The 21,199-nt window shown below is 45.3% G+C and overlaps 1 protein-coding gene across 5 annotated transcripts in view; it reads right to left on the bottom strand.

Annotated features, from left to right (window-relative positions):
• The window catches only part of RSU1 (Ras suppressor protein 1), a 200,208-nt gene that overhangs the window by 133,882 nt on the left and 45,127 nt on the right, over positions 1 to 21,199 (bottom strand). For all 5 annotated transcript variants that reach the window (XR_006603361.1, XM_013058890.2, XM_004757570.3 and 2 more), the window contains 4 exons: positions 16,139 to 16,259; positions 9,243 to 9,361; positions 7,539 to 7,621; positions 7,152 to 7,266 (listed from right to left, as the gene is read on the bottom strand). Coding sequence is in view for 4 of the 5 variants with exons in the window: in XM_013058890.2 (XP_012914344.1) it covers positions 7,152 to 7,266; positions 7,539 to 7,621; positions 9,243 to 9,361; positions 16,139 to 16,259 (438 nt within the window). In the remaining variant the exon portion in view is untranslated. The remainder of the gene's footprint in view (positions 1 to 7,151; positions 7,267 to 7,538; positions 7,622 to 9,242; positions 9,362 to 16,138; positions 16,260 to 21,199) is intronic.

The following is a 21,199-nucleotide window of genomic DNA, read 5'->3' on the forward strand; positions in this document are numbered from 1 at the left end:
GATCTCAGGGTTGTGAGACCGAGCCCTGCATTAGGCTCTGTGCTCAGCGTGGAGTCCGCTTGAAAGTCTCTCGTCCTCTCTCTAAAATAAATCAATCAATGTTTATAGCAGCAATGGCCACGATCGCCAAACTGTGGAAAGAACACTTAGGGTTAGGGTGCCCTTCAAGATGCCCTTCAACGGACGAATGGATAAGGAAGATGTGGCCCATATACATTATAGAGTATTATGTCTCCATCAGAAAGGATGAATACCCAACTTTTGTAGCAACATGGACGGGGCTGGAAGAGATTATGCTGAGTGAGGTAAGTCAAGCAGAGAGCATCAATTATCATATGGTTTCACTTCACATGCATAACAAATAGCATGGAGGACAAGGGGAGATGGAGAGAAGGGAGTTGAGGGAAATTGGGAGGGGAGGTGATCCATGAGGACTATGGACTCTGAAAAAGAATCTGAGGGTTTTGAAGGGGGGGGGTGGAAGGTTGGGGTACCAGGTGGTGGGTATTGGAGAGGGCACGGATTGCATGGAGCACTGGGTGTGATGCAAAAATAATGAATACTGTTACGCTGAAAAGAAATTTAAAAAAAAATCAGTCTTAACAACAACTACAAAAAGCAGCCAGTGGTCCTACCCTGGGTTAGCCTGGGGTAGTTATCACAGACTGTGGCAGGAGTTCGTCCCACCTTCCAATGTAATTTGTATAATTACAAGTTTATTGTTAAAATGGTGACCCCTGAACTAAATTGACGGCAGTGAAACCCTAACTTCCTGCCAGGCCTCTCACGCACCCGAGTGTTTGCCATGCGGACCTGCTCCCCTGGGCCTTCAGTCTCCGCTCCACACTCTGCCCTGCATGTGCCCCGACACACACACACACCTCCTGTGCTGCTTCTCGCCATCCACACAGGAAGCTGGAGCACAGCCATTCTTCTACCCACAGGATAAACCAACCCATCAATGTGCCTTGGAGACCTTGGCTTTCTGACCTTCTCAGTCATTCTTCCTCTCCGGGTGCTTCTCCCTGTCAAACAGGTAGGCGGGGGCAAAGGCCATGCTTCAGAAAACTGTCCCCCAGATAGTCAAAATTTTATAGGATAAAATTCACTCTGTGTGTGTGTGTGTGTGTAACACACACACCCCTGTGTACCTATGTTCACTAACCTAGGACTTACTGAGCAGTTGTACTTACTCCTGGCACAGGGCTAAGTTCTAGATGTGGACTGCTCTTGTCCTCAGAACAACACCAGGACAAGGGACTACTCTGAGCCTCACTCCACATGAGGTACAGAAGGCAGAATAAGTTGTCCAAAGCCACAGAGCACTCAACCCTTGCCTGGTGATGAAGACGTAAGCCTCTATGTTCTCCAGGACATGTTGTTTGTAAACCTCTGGTGAAGATAACTGGGAAGCAAATGAATAAAAATAACACAAAACATAATCAACAAAACACTTAAAATCTGGGCCTTGACTGACCCAAAAGAACACTGCATATTCCCTCCTTCCCTGTCTCCCTAAAGAAAGCATTTTTCTTTTGCTCCTCAATTTCCATAAATAAAAGGATTAAGAGGTATAACAAAAAGGATTTTTAGACTGGTATCTCCCCCTCTTTCTTAATTCTGTTCATTGTACAGAATTACAATTGCAGGAAAATTCTCAATTCCTGACATCACTTACTCTTTGAACAGAATGAGTATTTGTTTCCACTCTCCGCAAATAGGCTAGAAAGGATACATATGTTTCTCATATTTCTGAAATAAAAAATACCATTGATTCCTGGCATACGAAGCAGGATGCTATGCCAGCTAGCCCCAGGTGTACACAGCCCTGCACACATCCCTCTCACAGGCTGCTTACATCCTGTAGTTCGGTTCCAACATCTAAACCACTTTGCTTTGCTGCATGCCTAGCTGACCAAGGTCCTTCCCTTCTCTAAAGGCAATTACCTGGGTGACAAATGCAGGGGAAAAGGTCCCAGGTCTGTCTAGAAGCCAAGAAGCCAGAAATGATTCCAGCAAGAGCAAGTCACTGAACCCTGGACAATTTAGCAGAGACCATGCAAAGACACAGAATTCACATCTTCAGCTCATAAGGCAACAGCTGTCTCGTGCAGGAGAGCGAACGCAAAAGAGGGAGCGAGGACAGCTCAGGGAGCCGCCAGCTCCGACGTCAGCACGAAGCTGTCATCCACTCCAGCGAGCCGTCTGTTCGGAGGCCTGGTCCGGCCACGTGCCCTTCCGTCCTCCTAGCAATGCAGGCCTTTTCTCCACTCCACTCACGAATTCTATCACTAAATACAACTGGGTGAAACTTCACTTAGTCACATCAATGTTCCTTTGAAGAGATTGACTACTCGCTGCAAATATGGGTCCCAAAGAGATCTTGGGATTCAGACAGGCTCAGGAGAGGGTTTCAGCTGTATGTACCTCCCTCTTCCAACTCAACACCCCACTGTCCAGGTGCCTTTCTCAATGAGACATCCAAAAGGCATCTCAAATTCAGGATATCCACAACTCGACTCATGACCAGCCCCTCTCCTCCCCACGTGATTACACTGGGCTCACGTTGGGCATCTAAGATAATCTCTGCACCTTGAGATTCTAAATCGCATTGGTAAAGTCCTTTTGCTATGCGAGATCACAAATGCCCAGGTTCTGGTGGTTGGGACGAGGGCACCTTTGGGGCCCATTTTTCAGACTGTCACACCACCTCACTCAGAGCAAAAGCCCAAGTCCTTAACAATGCCCACAAGTTCCCATGTGATCTAGTCCCACTTCCTAACTGAGCTCATCTCTTCCAACGACCCCTCTCCTCACTGGGTTCCAGCCACGTGATTCATGCTGTTACTCTACACCCGGCCATCTCAGGACCTTTGCACTTGCTGTTCCCTCGGCCAGGAAAGCTCTCTCCCTCATTTAAGACTCTACTCAAATGACACCAGCTTATGAGTGAGGCTTTCTCTGGGACTCTGTATGACAAAGTAGTATCATCCACCCCCACTGGGACACTCCCTTCCATGCTAATATTTTTCAAAGACCATTTATCATCTGATATGCTATCCATCCATCCACGCATCCATCCTCCCCCACAGCAGGATCACAGGGGTGTCTCCCTTCTCAAATCTCCAAGAAATAAGCATGAAGCTGGGACCCAAATAAACAGTTGACGAATAAATGAATTTTACTTTACTGGAAAGTTCGTTCCTTGGACACAAGACCCAGTCTAACACAGAACTGAACAAATGTCTGAATGAATGAAAAAAAATGAATGGGGGAACGACAGAACCCAGTTTTGCATCTAATTTGCTATAGGTATATGGACCAACATCAAATCAAGGGTGTTACTGTTTAGGAATCAGACACAACAGATAAAGTAACTTATTCAGAGAGTCACAACAAAAGTAATATAATTACATAGAAAAAATTCCAGCCAAGCCCCTGACTTTATTGTGCTGTGTCCCTGAACATTTTAGACCTGACACATTTAAGCCATCTGGATTCCTGGTGCTTAGTTCAAATAGTCTTACCAATAAGGCTTCAAGTCGTTAAATTCCAAATTTATTTTTAAAGGAAATTTCGCAGAAATCCCAGAAGCACTAACTCCGCTTACTTTTGCCACATAAAATACGAACACACAGGGAAGAGCTCATTATCCGCACCTGAAGATGCTCCCAGGAGCCAACCTGCAGCCCAGGGATGCTCTAGGGACAGACAGAAGCCACTTCAGGTTCATCGGTCTCTAGTTAGTCGTCAGCCAGCCAGGGCAGCTCCGGAGGCTCACCATAGCCGTGGAGGACAAGTCAAACCAAAACATTCCTGCTGTGGCCGGACGGCCATGGGAGGGGGCAGTGCCTGGGCAGCGGAGTGGGGGGTGGGGTGGGAGAGAGAACCGCAGGGACAATGCCATGCCTGGGAACGGCCTAGTTAGCTGAAGAGCACCTCTGTCACCCAGGGCATCTCTTCTGCACCTTGCAGTGTGATTATGGCCCCACTGCTGACACAGCAGCCCAGCTGGCCACACGACGGCCATGCTGGAGCAGCTCTTCTCCTGCTCGCCTGGGGAGGCCGGCCAGCACGGGCTTTAGTCACACTTGGAAACCGCTTTCTGGGAATCACTCTGCGGGCACGAATGGAAAGGAGAACACCACAGTGGCTAGGAATCCTGACCTGGAGAACAGGCCCGCAGGGCTCAAACCAAGCCTCTGTGACTTACTAGCTATGCCCCGATGGGTGCCCCTCAGCTCATCTCCTTACCTCTAAAAAGTCAGCTTACAATTACGGGAGATAGAGCAAGAAAAGCACTCACAGCGCCTTGGCACAAGAGGCTTTCATCTGTGCTGGCAATTACAATAGCTATTATTATATTCCTGCGCAGTATATATTAGTCCTGATTCTTTAAAAAAAAAAAAAAATCACCATTCAAAAATAAAGAATACATCTGCCTTCATCTTTAGTTTAGATTTGTAACAGCAACTCCCGGGGGCTTATCATTTGCTTCCAGCAAAGTATTTGCCTGTAATTAGGGAAAGCTGCCACCAGGCAGATGTCGAGATTAAGCCTGCCTACATGTGGTTTAAAAAAAAAAAAAGTCATTTAGTAATTTTCTCCTCAATTCTATTCTTTTTTTTTTTTTTTTTTTTTTTTTTAAAGATTTTATTTATTTATTTGAAAGAGAGAGAGTGAGAGAGAACATGAGCAAGGAGAAGGTCAGAGGGAGAAGCAGACTTCCCATGGAGCTGGGAGCCTGATGTGGGACTCGATCCCAGGACTCCAGGATCATGACCTGAGCTGAAGGCAGTCGTCCAACCAACTGAGCCACCCAGGCGCCCTCCTCAATTCTATTCTTGAATAAAAATATATATACTTATTATTGGAGTGCTCAACAGAAATGATAAATATGAGTAGAAGCTATATTTAAATAGGATAAGCAATGTGAGTTAAGATTTCAAAAGATTTAACTACATAGGTAAAGGTGGCCACCCAGGATTATTTTTCTAACAAACTATCATCTGATAGAAATCCCTGATTAATGCCCTACATTGCCTCTTTGCTTGGAAAATGGAATAGAACAATGACAAAATACACTTGAAGAAAAAAACAAAAAACAATTTCTCCTAGTCATAATAACCAAGGATGCACACCAGAAGCATGGAGTGAGCTTCTCCAAATTATGTAAGAATTAGTCTTGAGTGGCTCAGTCGGTCCAGCTCTTGATTTTGGCTGAGGCTGTGATCTCAGGGTCGTGAGATCAAGCCCCATGTTGGGCCCAGTGCTCGGCTTGGGATTCTCTCTCCTTCTCCCTCTACCCTTCTTCCTACACATGTGCTCTCTTCCTCAAATAAAATAAAATCTTTAAGAAAAAAAAAAATCAGTCTCAGCATGGAGATTTTGACTCAGTAGTTCAGGGAAGAAGCCAAAGTCCCCCAGTCATTATTAATGTTATCCTCTTGGGTTAGGAATCACTGTGCAAACTCTTTCTTTTGACAAGGAGTTTTTTGCTCTAAAAACTTTCGCAGAGAACTTTTCTTGATCCCTTAGCCTGCTCCTAAAGTAAGACACGTCCACTTGTCACTCCATGAAGAGAATGAGCTGAGCTACTTCTCGGCCCTTGAAATCAGTAAAAATTCCTTTAGACAATTCACAACAACAGAGCTGCTGAAGGAGATGGAGTAATGGGGGCTGAAACCTTATGGTGGTACCATGAAATCATGTGAATGCTTTTCCTCTAGACCAGCGCTGCCCCATGGAACATGCCAGCTGGCGGAAACGTTGTGTACCTGCGTTTTCCCACAGGGCAGCCACAAGCCACACGTGGTACTGAGTACCTAGAAGTGTGGCTTGTGGCTTTCCTCACTGGAAGCACTGCACCGGACAGATGTCAAACTCTGGCTGTGCATGGCCATCCCAGTGCCTCAGTGTCGGAAGCCCTCGTTTCATTAACCTGTCCAGTACTCGTTCCCCGAGTGCACACCTGCAGCGTGGCACGGGGCATGCACGGGGACAGAGCGTGGAGCAGATACTAAACCCCACCCTCCCCTCATGGAGCTTGCATTCCAATTTTTAATAACTGGCCTCTTTCGTACCACCAGACTCATGTGAGGTACTTGCTCGAAGAACTCTGGGTTAAATGTGTTCTTTAAAATTAGGCTCTTTTAAGGGTGCCTGGGTGGCTCAGTGGGTTAAGCCTCTGCCTTTGGCTCAGGTGATGATCTCAGGGTCCTGGGATCGAGCCCTGAATAGGGCTTCCTGCTCAGAAGGGAGCCTGCTTCCCCCCCACCATCCTTTCTCTGCCTGCCTCTCTGCCTGCTTGTGATCTCTGTCTGTCAAATAAATAAGTAAATAAATAAATCTTAAACAAATAATAAATTAAATTAGGCTCTTTTGAAGCAGAAACACAAATATTCATAGTCCGAGGGACAATACAGTTCAGGGGACTGAAGAAGTCAGAGGACACAGAGTGTCTGCACGAGCACACGAGAGCTTTCCAGAAAGGCAGAACAGCCTCAGCCATGGGCTAACCCGTCTGAATGTTTTTTTCCGAGGGAGGTCCTAAGCCCACCCTGGCCGGGGTGACTGGGTAGACAGTGTTAAGAATCACCCACCCCAGGAGTAGGACCAGGGGAGTCCCAGCTGGAATGTATTTAACAATTTCCACTGGAGATGGAGTCAGTGGAGAACCACAGACACGATGAGCAAAGGTATTTCCACGCAGCTGTAACAAATACTTGAACTAGGCGGTACACGTTTTCAAGGGATTGTAATTAAAAATTAAGAGATGAAGAAAAGTAAGAATGGCAGTTTGATTAGAAAATTTTTAAAGATCACCAGCTAGCAAAGGAAGGACCCCAGGCAAGACCACTACTACTAACCTTGGGCTCTTCCCCCTCCCACCACGCAACACCGCACAGGGGCTGAGTTGGCAGACCCCCCCCTCAGCAGTTTCTCGGGCCCTGAATGGAGCAGCGGGACACATCAACCGGTAATGGCTGCACCCCGGTCAAGGACAAGTGCTACTAGAAATGACCAGAAAGGGGCACCTCGGTGGAAGGTGCCTGACAGAAGGAGCAAGGGTTGTTCGTTCGGAATGGCTGCATTTGGATCACTGTAATCAATGAAACCCCGGAACTAAGATCATTCACCAGCAACCTTACCTAGTTCTGGGGGCAGAACGGTCAGGCGATTCCCCTGAATGTGGAGTTCCTTAAGCTGAGTAAGCTCCCCGATTTCTTTAGGCAGCGAGATCAGGTCGTTATCCCTAAGGCTGAGCTAAATACAAGAAAACAAGGAGTTGTCAAAACAGTGTTCACGTACAGACGCGCTCAACAGCAACTCTCGTCCTTCCCCGTGCCCTCTCTCCTCTGAAGGCTCAGTCCCTTCAATTTATTTACAAGTGTTTGCAGATGGATCAGATACAGCAGCAGGAGGAGTGGTTGATTCCCGCAAAACAAACTGTACTCCTGCTCAAATTGACTTGATTCCACTCCTACAAGGGCTGCAGAAGTGAATTGATTTTCTAAGAATTTAGATAAATTACTTACTATCTGCAACTTTGTGAGCTTCCCAATATCTGGCGGCAGGATTTCAAAATCGTTGTCACTTAGATAGAGTGCACGCAGGGTGGCTGCAAATTAAACAGCAATGTATAAACAGGGTGGCACGGAATCCAACCATTTGAGGTCTGATCAATACGAGGGAGTCAGCTTTGATTAATAACCCTGGCTCGGTGAAAAGCCTGTGACACACCTAGGGCTCACAATAATAAGAAGCAGGTCAAACTTAGATTTACTGGCTTATTGTGGGGCTGGTATGTTCAGGAAAACATCTATATCCAAGAGGACTGACGCAATTAACAACTCTGGGCACCAGGGTTTCAAGACACTTTCAAAAAAGATCGCAGTTTTTCTTCTATTATTTCTGATTCATATTTATGCTTTGCATCTGAAAGGTAACCAAGAAAACCAGTGACACTTGTATCAATGCTGAGGGCAAAGGGGTTCAATCACTGAAATGCAACTCTGTTAAAAATAAATAACTAAAAGGCTTTCAGGTGAGGAAGACCATAACCCAGGTCACTGTTTCCGTAATCAAACTAAGTATTATTAACTATTTCTCTAGCCTTAACAACAAAAATAAATGAAGAAAAAAGAGTGAACATGATGACAGGGAGTTTAAAACTACAGAAACCCTAACTCAGGTAGAATACTGGTGACCAGCAATTTGTTCACAATATTACACAGCGATAACATGACCCCCAAACTATGGAAGGAGAACATTCTAAGGCATCTTTTTGATCCCTAACCAAAAAGGAGACAATGATCCGATGTCTGTTTTGTTTGCTTACAGGTATTAAATTACATTCTAATGTTTTAAAATTCGACAGAACTCTGTGTCAATATACACAACAACATCTCCTTCATGGCCCAAGAAAATATTTTAGAATTGGCTTCATGTGCTTGAGAAAGTCTGGGAATGAGAATATGCATAAGGTTATAAATGAAATTTTGGAGATGAGCTCAGAAAATTCAGAATTGCTGGATGCCATACGTGTCACTATTTGGAGAAGCAGAACACTCATTTAAGGAAAGCAAATCTTTCCTAAATATTTTGTGAGTTCTCAGAAAAAAAATCAGTTTTTCCTCATTTTTTATGAGTATCTGCAGCAAGCAATTTGTTTGCATAGAATACAGGTAAAAAGATAAAGTGTGTTTATCTTTGACAAATGGTTTCTCCATGTTTGATTGCCTACTACACACAAAAGAGACTACATCTTTTTAAAACACTTACAAGAATCCTGCTTAGAAATGTCAAAAAAATTCTGTTACTGGTTTATTAAGGGATATTTTTAATAAATAATCGGTTGGAATATCTTTGGGGAAATGGCTTACAAAGGGTTAACAGCAACAAGGGAGGACACATGCATTATCGTATTTTCTTGGCACGCTCTTTAAAAAGAAAGTCAAGTTCTTTAGCTAAATGTGAGACTTGATCTCATTTAGGTATATAATCTCCATCCGGAAGTTAATATGACATTACTAAGTCCACTTGAGCGCAATGGTGTCGGATAACTATATATCAAATATACATACTGCTGAGCTATGAAGGAATATTCAAAAGAAATGTGTGAAGAAAAAAATATATACGTCCAATAATTTCTCTTGGAGTTGGGGCCCTGGCAAATAAATTTCACTTTCAGAACGCAAAGTACCATTTTAAGGAGATTTATAGAATTAAAAGTTTCTTACTAAGGTAGAAGAAGTTTCCGGGAAGAGAATGTTCATTCAAGTTGTTGTAAGTCAAATCAAGGACCTCAAGAGCTGGGAGAGAGCCAAATCCTCGAGGCAAAGTGTTTAGTCTATTCATGCTGTAATGGGGGGGAAAAAAAATCCAATACGTCACACATAAAACATATGTTCAGACAATACTCACATCACCTCTGTGTCACAGGCCTAAGAGCTGAATGTGAGAGACGGGAAGCTCTTAGAAGAGGCCGTGATTCTACCATCACTTAATGTTCTTTTAACCAACACAGGAATTGCAGTCAGATGAAACATCTGAAAATGGTTACGAAACATCTGAAAATGGCTCCTCATTTTCTGCCATGACGCTCACTGTGTTACAGAGAAACTTCAATCATCGCAAAGTATCTGCCCTTCCAGAGAACTTCCTCAGGTATGTGGTAACAATAATTCCTCAAAAGATGCAGAGAAACTAGGTCTCTAGGTCTCAAGCCTTCTCATACTAGATACAATCCTGTCCATACCTGCTAACCCACCAGCCCTGTCACACAAGAAAGAGCTGATGGCACAAGAGGAAACCAAGAGAAAAGTAATTTCTACCTCTTGGGTAGAAAAATCATTGGTTAAATTATACTTAATAAAATGGGTAGCTCAGTCGGTTAAGCATCTGTCTTTAACTCAGGTCATGATCCCAGGGTCCTGGGATGGAGCCCCACATCGGGCTCCCTGCTCAGTGAGGAGCCTGCTTCCCCCACTGCCTGCCACTCCCCCCGGCTTATGCTCTATCTCTTTCTCTATCAAATAAATAAATAAAAATCTTTAAAAAAAGTAAAAATAAAATAACCTCCAAGACCATTTGTGGCAATGACAACAACTGATATTTTCTACCAATTTACAATCTGTGAAGCACATCTGTATCAAGTATTCACCCGAGTCACCAAAACTTTCATGTAACACATTCTGCCATGAATACAGTAACAACGACTTTTCTGTCTCGCCTGGTAGGGGTTGAAGGGGGAAAAGTTCAGAAATATGTTTCTTTCTTTCAATACTGTTCTAAGCTTCCCATTCTCGAAAATCACCAATCAAGGTTTTCCTTCCAAACACAGGAGACGTCTGGAAAGTAACGTGCAGGAAAGCCTGGGTTAGCCTTCCTCGGAGGGAGCAGGCATCTCGGGCGCTTCCAGCCACTCTCCAGCCTACAGCGAGCCTGACACTGGCCACCTCCTGGTGGCAAGAACCTACTGAACTCAAGGTTCTTCTTCTCCTTGAGGGACACACCAATCCCCTCCGTGCGTCAGGAACATGGGTGCAGCCAGCAGCAGCAACAGCAGGAAGCTCACTAACCCAGCAGGCAGAAAGGAAGCCTTCCCTTTAACAAACGCAGACGAGGGCCCAGAAGTACCACTGGCTACGAACAAAGCAAGGAGCGCGGGGCCCACTGGCGGCTTCTCTGTGCACTAGCACATTCGAAAGCTCCAACCATCTCCATGTGCACGCAGGGGACCGCTGCTCCCGGGGCCCCTCAGACAGCGTGGGCGCTCCTGGCTCCCAGACCCCCCCGAGAGGTCAGAGCAGAGGCGGGGGCAGTACAGAGCGAGGTGAGAGGAGCAGTCCGGCTCCAGCACGGCTAGCTGGGTGACCTCAGGGAAGTGAGTCAGCGTCTCTGAGACCCAGTTTCTTCAACTGAAAAATGAGGACAGCCGTACCTTCCCAGCAGAATCGGCAGGAGGAAGAGAGCTGAAAAATCTGAAGCCTGGTAGAAAGATCTATGGCTTGCAGATGGCTCTGAAGAACGGAGAGCTGGAACTACAATCAGCTTTCAGGAAGTCACTGAGAAACATTGTGCGTCAGCCTCCAACAGGTAAGCCCACCCCGGCAGAAGACCGCTGTGGGCCGCCTGAACTATCCAGCGTGGTTTTCCTATTTGTGTGCTGCCAGCGGACTCTCACATTACTCCAGAGCTCACAAAGTCGCTGAGGGCACATTCATAACATAATGGTATAAATTCTCAACTGCCTCTGGATATTTTCCAGTGTGTTCTAGAATGGGAAAGTGCCTGTCTGTGATGTAGAAATTTGTAAAGATGTATAAAACCGGATAGTTGAAGGCTGGTCACCATCTTTTTTTCTTTCTCTTTTACACAAGCTAGGAAGGGCCTTACTTAATGCTCCCCCTTCTGGAACGTTCCGACTGCTGGAGGTCCTCTCGTGCTCTTCTTGCTTCAATAAAACCTTCTTAGCTAAAGGTAGTAATTTTTCTCACAGCCACCGTGACCTGTTCCTACACTTAGCCAAAAAAGAAAAAAAAAATTCAAATCTGTGACACTTAACCCCATACTTGGTGAAAACTTCTAAATTTCACAAGATGAGCTCCAGCATCTCACTGGATCAAAAATTATTCCAGAAGAGTTGGACATGATGCTTCGGCAGTCAGATTATCCCAGAGGCATTTCACCAACAAATAGCTGACGTGGCTATATCTTGGGGAAATTAACACTGTAAAATGAACCATGTTTAAAGAATTAACAACATAATGCAGCTTGACTTATTCAGAGGACCTAAAACTCCTCTCAGGTCTGGGCATCATCAGAATAAACACATAATACTAGAGAAGATTTTAAAAACGACTTCTAGTTCAGCACGTTATTTGAAATCTGCCTATGTGTGGCCCAAATGCTCTGCTGTAGGGTGCCCTGTGTGTATATACGTAATTTTTACTCTGATTCCAGTAGCGTTAACATTCAGTGTTATGTCAGTTTCAGGTGTGCAATACGGGGATTCCACACGTCATGTCATGTATTACCCTGTGCTCATCGCCACAGGTACCCTCCTAGTCCCCTTCACCCATTTTACCCACCCCCCACCCCCCATTCCTCTCCCCTCTGGTAACCATCAGTTTGTTCTCTCTAGTTAAGAGTCTGTTTTTTCAGTTGGTTTCTGTCTTTGTTCATTTGTTGTGCTTCTTAAATTCCCCATGAGTGAGATCATATAGTATTTGTCTTTCTCGGACTTCTTTAACTAGCATCACACTCCCTAGATCCATTCATGCTGTTGCAAATGGCCAAGAATCCATTCTTCCTTATGGCTGAGCAGTACTCTATTGTGTGTATATACACCTCTTACTCCTCACTCATTTATCGACTGAAGGACACTTGGGTTACTTTCATAATTTGGCTATGGTAAATAATGACGCAATAAACATAGGGGTGCATAAAACTTTTCAAATTAGTTTTCTTTAGGAAAATACCCAGGAGCGGGATTACTGGATCACAGAGTAGTTCTATTTTAATTTTTTGAGGCACCTCCATACTGTCTTCCACGGAGGCTGCATCAGTCTGCATTTCCACCAACAGCACACAAGGGTTCCTTTTTCTTCACATCCTCACCAACACCACGTGTTTCTTGACTTCTGGGATTTTGGTTGTTCTGAAAGGTGTGAGATGGTATCTCATTGTGGTTTTGATTTGTGTTTCCCTGAGATGAGTGACGTTGGACATGTGTCTGTTGGCTATTCTGGACGTTTTCTTTGGAGAAATGTTTGTTCAGGTCTTCTGCCCATTTTTTAATTGGATTATTTACTTTTTTGGTGTTGAGTTTTTTGGTGTGTATATTTTTATTTGGGCCACTTAGTCTAAGGACTCCTCTGTCTATGACTTGCCTTACACAGGGTTATGTAGGTATAATTCTTTATGCCATTTGAGGACAGAAATATCCTTTATTGAAACTCATGTTAATTCCTCTCCCATTCTCCCAGAGAATAAAGAATTTTTGTTCAAACTTTGACAACCCCATCTATACAGCTATGTAATTAAATACAGAAAGCTTTACACAATCAATACAATACTGAGAGCCAAAATGCAAACAGCTCTGAAGATAAGAGGGAACTAAGATATGTTTGGTTTAAAAAAAAAAAAAAAGAAACAGAAAACTTTGTAACTCTGTCCTAAGGTGCCTGCAACCCAACCCAACAACACCTGAGCTCGTGATGTTCTTTCCACAGCCCTCCCTGTCTTTACTTGCATTTCAGCTGCCCATGATCCAGCCCAAGGCATCCCCCCATGCCAGCAGCTACCATCCTGTCCGTTTTACCTCCTAGGCATTTTTCACATAAAACCCCTCCCCCACCTTCACTGTCACTACCCTCATTCGCCTAGAACACTCATCTCCAGCACACTTATGGGTCGGTCTCCTGACCTTGAGCCCTACCTACCTCAACCTCCTCTCCACATGACCTTCTGTACAAAAATCCAACCTCTTCTCATAGCTGCTAGTCTGCTGGGAAAACTCCTCCATGGGCAGCAGGACACAATCAAAGCCCCTTTCCTCGGCACACAGGGCCCTTCACCAGCCTCTGCCTCCCTGCCGTTCCAGCTGTGTATTTACCGCTGTCTCCCAGCTGTGATGTACGCTCCAGAACTCGTGACTCTGAGATCAAGAGTAGGAAGCCCTGGGATGCCTGGGTGGCTCAGTGGGTTAGGCATCTGCCTTCAGCTAGGGTCATGATCCCAGGATCCTGGGATTGAGTCCTGCACTCAGACTGGAGCCTGCTTCTCCCTCTGCCCCTCCTGCTTGTGCTCTCTTTCTGACAAATAAATAAAATCTTAAAAAAAAAAAAAAAAGATGGGGCATCTGGGTGGCTCAGTGGATTAAAGCCTCTGCCTTTGGCTCAGGCCCAGAGCCCCGCATCGGGTGCTCTGCTCAGCAGGGAGCCGGCTTCCTTCTCTCTGGTACCCAGGACAGTGGCTGACCCACCGCTGGGCGCTCAGGTAGTACTCAGTAACTAAACAGCAGACCTTCATGCGTCTTCAGTGGGCCTCCCCCTTCCCTTCTCACTCCCTGCCTCACACTTTACACTCAGCAACACTCAACGGCCTGCAGTTCCTGGAACGTGTGATACTCTGAGCTCTGCATCCGGTCTTTCCCGCAGGCCGAGAGGCCTTCCCTCTGCTGCTGCGTCTGACAAATTCGGTTTCCTGCATCAAGTTTCAGCTCAAATACCGCCCCCTGTAGGAACCCCTCACCTGTGGAGGAACACCCAACCCCTCTCCACAGCCCTGAGACAACCTCGGGCGTGTCCGTGGCCCCTCACAGACGCTGGCTCCTCCACAGCCCACACTGCCCCAGACATAAGGCCAAGGACTGAGATTTTCGCCACTGAGTCCCAACACGAGCAAGGTCCCTGATATAGGCTGCAGTGAAATAGCAAATAAAACGATGACGATGATGGTGCTGGGGATAACAGCTAGCATTGACATGCTGTTTACTATCCAGCAGGTACTACTCCTAATGCCTTATAGATAAATAACTCGTTAAATACATGAATCCGCAAATTAACAATGAGAATGTAAGGAGGTTTTTTTTTAAGATTTTGTTTGTTTATTTGAGAGAGAGAGAAGAAAGAGAGCCAGCATGAGTGGGGGGAAGGGGGAGGAGCAGAGAAAGAGGGATGAGCAGACCCCCTGCGCAGGAAGCCCAATGTGGGGGGGGACCCTCGATCCTCAGGACCTGAGCTGAAAGGAGATGCTTAGCCGACTGAGCCATCCAGGCACCCTAGGAATATATCTAATCTATATATCTAGCAAATACATCTAGCTTTAGCTTCTAGGTTTACACACAAATTAAAACACAGGACTTAATTTTCAAAACAAGGTGTAAGCAAAGGATCCTTTCTTTTCTGCTTTGCAAGGTGGGTGTACAATCTCCATATTTGGAGGGGGGAAAAGCCATCTGATTTAAGTGATGCCCCCCCCCTTTTAAGCTCTACTTCCCTCAGACATCAGGAAAAAGAATGCTCATGGATCTTTCCAAGATTATCTCTTAACCAGAGTGAACATGATGAGTATCTCATCAAATTCCCTGTGGAAAGAAGGAGCTGGACTAAAAAATCATTCCATGAATAAGGGTTTTTTTGTTTTGTTTTGTTTTTGTGATTGCTTCCTATTAAATTGATAGACACGTGGCCAGCTTGTATCACCACTGCATGTAAATCACTAGCTAGACCAGAGCATGTAATGGCTATCAGTTGACAGATATCCTGCTTCACATGGCAGATGAAGCATGCGTGGGCAACTGCATCTACGAGCTACAACAGGGAAGCTGGAATTCGGGAGCCCAAGTTCTGGGGACGTCTGTGGTTTCAATGAAGGGCCGCGGACCCTGGATAACGGGGTTCTCTACCTAGTTCGGTCACGAAGCGCAGGGGCACCAGGAGTGAGTCACTGGAGCTCTCACACGGGGCTTGCCTTCCTCTCCTGGAAACGAAAGCAGTATGCCTGCTCTCCCTCCCTCAGAATCGTTCGGAGGGTCAAACACTGGCATGAGGACTTTGAAAACTATAAAGCGATAGACGTTATTACTATTATTCACTGCTGCCTGGTTCGGCCACCTCGGCTGAGTCAAACCTCCTCTCTTCACCTTCGCATAAAGACAGACAGAGGATTATAACCACTGCGCTGTATAAAAGAGCTGTAAAGAATCAATGAGGCATGTTCGGAAGCGGATCCTCCCGGCCTCCAGAGAAGGAAGGCGCTTTTTTAAACGACTTCTACTTAACACAGAGAGAAAGATCAACCAGTTACAACCACTCTGAACAGTTAATGCTACACAAATGAGTCCCTTCCTGGTCCATGTTAACTGAAATAAAATTTTGTTGGAAACAAACTATGATTAAAAAAAAAAAAAACTCCCTTATGGTACCAACAATTTGGTTTTCAATGACTTCTCTAATAGATACGCACTAACGCAGGCCACTGAAAAGAAGTATTAAAACAATAAAACTTTTCTTAAAAACCTGCCACCAGAAAAAAGCTGGAGGTCAGTCCCCACTCGGTGACAGCACACGCGCTCCCACCTGCGCCCACAGCCTGTACCCCCTTTCCTTCCCCATCCACCCATACTCACCCCAAGTTCAGGTGTTTCAGCTTCTGAAGGCTGCTGATCTGTGTGGGCAGCTCCTCAATCTGGTTATTAAAAAAGTTGAGCACTTCCAAATTCTTCAGCTCTGCTATGTTTGGTGGCACCACTACGGAAACAAAGTTGCTGAGTGTGAATACAGGGCCCCGTGCCTCGCAAGGAGTGCCAGCAACACATTTTGTTTTTCTTTCTCAGGAAAGAGAGATGAAACTTGAATATGACCATCTGATTCACATATACAAGTCTTATTTTTTTGGTGGGTTTTTCTTAGGTTAGTAACTCAGTCGAGTAGAAATGGAAATGTTCCCTCAAAGGGCAAAAGAGAGTTTGAGAGTGCCATAAACAGCCTGTAAGAGAGTGTTCCCAAGCACAAATGCTTGTATTATTGTCATACAATGTCTCATAAGCATGACTGCTTCCTTTGGTTTTTTTTTTGTTAGGTTGGTTGGGTTTTTGTTGGTTTTTTTTTTTCTTTTTTGCACCTCCACCAGAAGAAAGACTGCAAATTCCAGATCCTTCCTGGGTGATGATGATACATTTGTCAAGCTGTTTCAATAGTCGAATATCTGAAGAGCTGTTCTCTTAACACTGCACTAAATCACAAAGTAAGTTCAACATTAAAGGATGAAATATTCAACCTGTCTCGTTTATGATTTTGGCTTCTGGTCTTTACACCTTGATCAATACATACACACACACACACACACACACACACACAGAGTTTACATCAGATTAGCAACAGATCAATGCACTGTTATTACACAGAAATATGAAAAAGCAACTCAGAAGCATGATATGAATACCAGCATACAGATCAAAGGTTAAAATAAACCAGTGAGGGCCTAAGAGTCTTCTTTCCCTGGAGTATATACTTGCAAATACCGAAGTAAAAGCCAAAGGCATCTTTACCTCAAAAGTACGAACTCTCCATTGCTAGCGGAAAGACTCCCAACAGATGATACTTTATGTATCTCAGTCTCTGAGTCAGTCTTCTACAAACATGTGTCATGGGCCATCAGCTTGTCCATGATTCATGTAACGTCTCCCGCTGAGACGACCCAGGCTAGCTACACCGCTGACATGGGCCTTGGGTCCAGCACAAGAAAGTGTCACGTCTTATGTAATTTACTTCCCATGCCAACAGCACCCTCGGGGGCAGGAAAGGGGGCTCCGGAACACTGGGAGCCCCTTTGCTTCAAGCCACTACACAGGAATGCATCAGATTCCAAACAGACATCGAAACTATTTCAGGAGGTAGCCAGTGCCGGAAGTCCAGGGGGGAAGTCCCAGCGGAACAAAAGAAAAGAGGACAGGCGCGCTGTTCATTACAGTTCCGAGTCCTCAATTTTAGCTCATAAAATGTCTAAGGCATCGGTGACCTGACTTCTTTTAGAGGAAAGAAAGCTTGGTAAAAAGGCAAGAGAAATGCTTTCGCCGGGGGAAGGGACTGTGAAGAATATGAATCAGTCTGGATCCAGACACTTGGGAGGTGGCAGTGGTCCAGATGGAAAATGAGCAAGGCGTGGATTAGTTACTGAAGTGACTGGTCGGGGGCTGGAGATAAAAGGACAGGTTGTAATGGGAAAATGGAGGCAGCTGGAAATCACCTCCAGAACCCGTACTCTTAGACACCATCCGGAATGCATATGAGCCCTATCTGTACAATTTGGCCCTAAAAGCACGCTGCTAGGTGTGTAGTCAGTAACACACTCTCCGGCGAATGAACAGTATTCACTATGAGTAAATGAACACCCATTCCTCGTGCCTGCGGAGTCTCTGGATGTTATCTGTTCTCTCCCTAGGACGCGAAGTGTGTGAGACACAGCTCGACGATGACCACCGGCCCACTCCGGGGGCCTCACCCTCTCCCCCACTTCACCCTCCAGCTCCCACTAAGCTTCTCTCACGGCATTCATCAGATTACTCTGAAGAGCAATAAGGAAAGTTAGTGTAACCGGGAGAAAATGATGATCTCAATCTAGCCACAAACCAAGAATAATGCAGCGAGAATTACTGCCTGCCTTCCCAAAGTTACTTTGCCAATGCAATTAAATGCTGGTCTGAAGGTATCGCCTTTTTGACGGGATGAGAGATTATTTCACTCTCTTTGCTAAATCAGTCCAATTTAAGACCACAAATTATGCTAAATGTGATTTAGGGCTTTGTTTTGTGGACACAAACAATAACCCTACATTCAATTTACTCAACCTCTCCCGGCCTTTTGTATGCATGTGAATTTTGTGGTTAAGACTCCATTCAAGCTACAGAGGGGAAATATTACACAGCTCCTACTCTCTCTCCACTACGGAACTCCCCCTACCTGACCACAGTGAATATCAGAAGAAATTAACATTCAGACCTTAGATGGGACAGCATTCATTCTCTCAACCAGTACTGAGAAAACGCTTGTGATGTCTACACGATCCCACTTTTAACACCTAGCATTTCAAGACTTCTGGGATAAGGTAAGAAAGGCAAGCTATTCAAAGTAAGTAACCAAAGAAGGAGTATCAGAGTCGATAAATGGAAATTGGTCTAGTGTCTGAAAAACAAACTAACTGTCCACCAAAACAAACAAATGAATAAATAACCAGTTAGCAAGATGAGGTGTCCAAGAACGGAATTATGTACACACGTGACTTGAACAAATTCAGCTGTTACGGAAAAAATCGGGAGTAGCATGTCCCCAGTCAGAATACTCCAGTGAAAATTTTTCAAAGATCTCCACGTGACGCATTTGTATGAAGTATTTTAAAACATAAGTGAACAGTCAGCCTCGAGATATTCCTTGTTACGCCTTGGCAACATTCCTTTTCATCAATCCGTCCAGTCTGTCACCACGACCCCAGCCGTACACACCCACACAGTCTGCACACCACCAGGGGCTGAGTTCACAAGGGAAACGGAGGTGGCGTCACGTGTGACCCCAGGAGTCTGGACCCTTTCAAAGTCCTCTCCCACTGGCTTTAGCAGTCTCTGATTCTCAAAAAGAGCTGGATGACGAAAATCAATGATACAGATTTAAATAATGCAACAAATGGGGCCCTCAATTAGGAAGCTCAGTCATGTAGAACTTGGCTTATGACAGAGAATTTAGGATCATTTTCTGTCAAAAACGACCGCTTTAATTTTGAGACTCCAGTTGCTGCAGCTGAGAAAAAGGTCCCCAGTCACTCTCAGGTGTCCCCTGGCTCCTAAATGCCTCCTTCTGTGTCCATCGCAGGATCACATGACTGGTGGAAGCCATCTGGGTCCAGAGCAGAGGGGACAGAGATGGGGTCCTGCCACCCCAGGAGCTATGGCCACAGACCAGTCTCACGTTATCTTCTGGCAGTTACAATGATTCAGACCCTCCTTCCCTCCAAGGCTCCTCAGTCCAGTGCTCGAACGTTATTCCAGTTTTGTGGGAGAAGCATGTGCCACCCATAGACTCAGCGGTCAGTCCTTGCGGTCTGGGGACAGTCCCACAAGAAGCCCAAGTCCCTGGGCGGGCTCACGAGTCTGGGCCAGAAGGGGACTCAGCTAACCTCCTGTACTGACACCTGCTGGAAAGCAACTCTGGCTGGCGGGAAGCCTCAGCACACACACGCGGGACACGCCGGAGAGACCAGAGCCTCCGACCCTGAGAGACAGCAGACCCCATAACCAGCAACATCGCCTGCCTCCCCCAGAAGGAAAACCTCAATAAATGATTGTTTCAGCAGCGGCACCCTCTCTTTAGAAGCATCTGGTTCTGGGATATAAAATTTGCAACTCCACAACCAAGGACTTATTTTTAAAAATCTCTTAGTTTATGCACAACGGTAAATAGCAGGGTATGCTCTGGGGCTGCAGGGTCCGACGTGCAGTGACCATGGAATACCGCATGGGGGCTCCTCAAAAAATTAAAACTAGAACTACCGTATGTCCCACCAATGCCACCTCTGGGTACAGATGCAAAGGAAACGAAATCACTGTCTCCAAGAAGTACTTGCAGCCATGTTCACTGCAGCATTAGTCACAACAGGCGAGACACAGAAGCAGTGTTAAGTGTCTCCCAATAGACGGAAAAGAATGGGGTCTATGTACCCACAGTGGACTACTACTCAGCCATAAAAAAGAAACTCTATTTGCAACAACACAAATGGGGCTTGAAGTTAATATGCTAAATGAAGTCAGACAAAAAAAGACAAAACCTGTGTAATCTTATTTATGTGGAAGCTTAAAACACACACACACTCACACTCACAGGAAAAGAGATCAGATTTATGATTACCAAAGGGAGAGGATGAGGGGGTGAAGGAACTAGATGAAACAGTTAAGACAGGAAAAAAGAAAAAGAAAAAGGAAGTAAATTTAAATCTAAATTAGCTGAAATTAAGTAGAATTTGTAATTCAGTTTCTTGGTCACATAAGCCGCATTTCAAGTGGTTAGTGGCTACCACATTGGAAGACACAGATAGAGATCATTCTCTTCACTGCAGAAAGTCCTAGATAGTGCTGGTCTATCACTAACAGCACAAACTTTCAAGTACATCCGAATTACTGGAAGGCTTATTAAAACACAGCTGGCAGGGGAGGGGGCACAGCCTCAGAGTTTCTGATTCAGTAGGTTTGGGATGGGGCCTGAGCTTCTGCATTTCCAAGTTCTCAGGGGACGCTGACACTGCTGGTCCAGAGACCACTCTGGTGCAGAAAACTCAATTTATTGGTGACATCAAAATCATTAATCCAGTATATATGTTCCATACCCCCACACAATAATGCTGAGTAAGACTATCCAAATTAAGAATTCTCTATCACCTCAGTAAGTTGAGACTTGGGGTTCATGAAAAGTGGCAAAAAAAAAAAAAAGGAACTCTAAATGGCTGATCCACCCAGCCTGGAGGCTGTAATCCAGACATTTCCAGTCACCTTCTGCTTCCCCACGCAGCTGGCATCCATCTTTTCAGTTCAGATGAACGAACAAACACTACAGGTCACACTGTCCCTGGGCACAGGTGGACTGGCCAGAGACACACAGACCCAGGCCCAAGAGGTGGGAATTCTTGGTTATCGTTCCAACTACCG

This window comes from Mustela putorius, unplaced genomic scaffold, assembly GCF_011764305.1.
Source record: "Mustela putorius furo isolate JIRA1106 unplaced genomic scaffold, ASM1176430v1.1 tig00003913_pilon_pilon_pilon, whole genome shotgun sequence".
Classification (NCBI taxonomy): domain Eukaryota; kingdom Metazoa; phylum Chordata; class Mammalia; order Carnivora; family Mustelidae; genus Mustela; species Mustela putorius.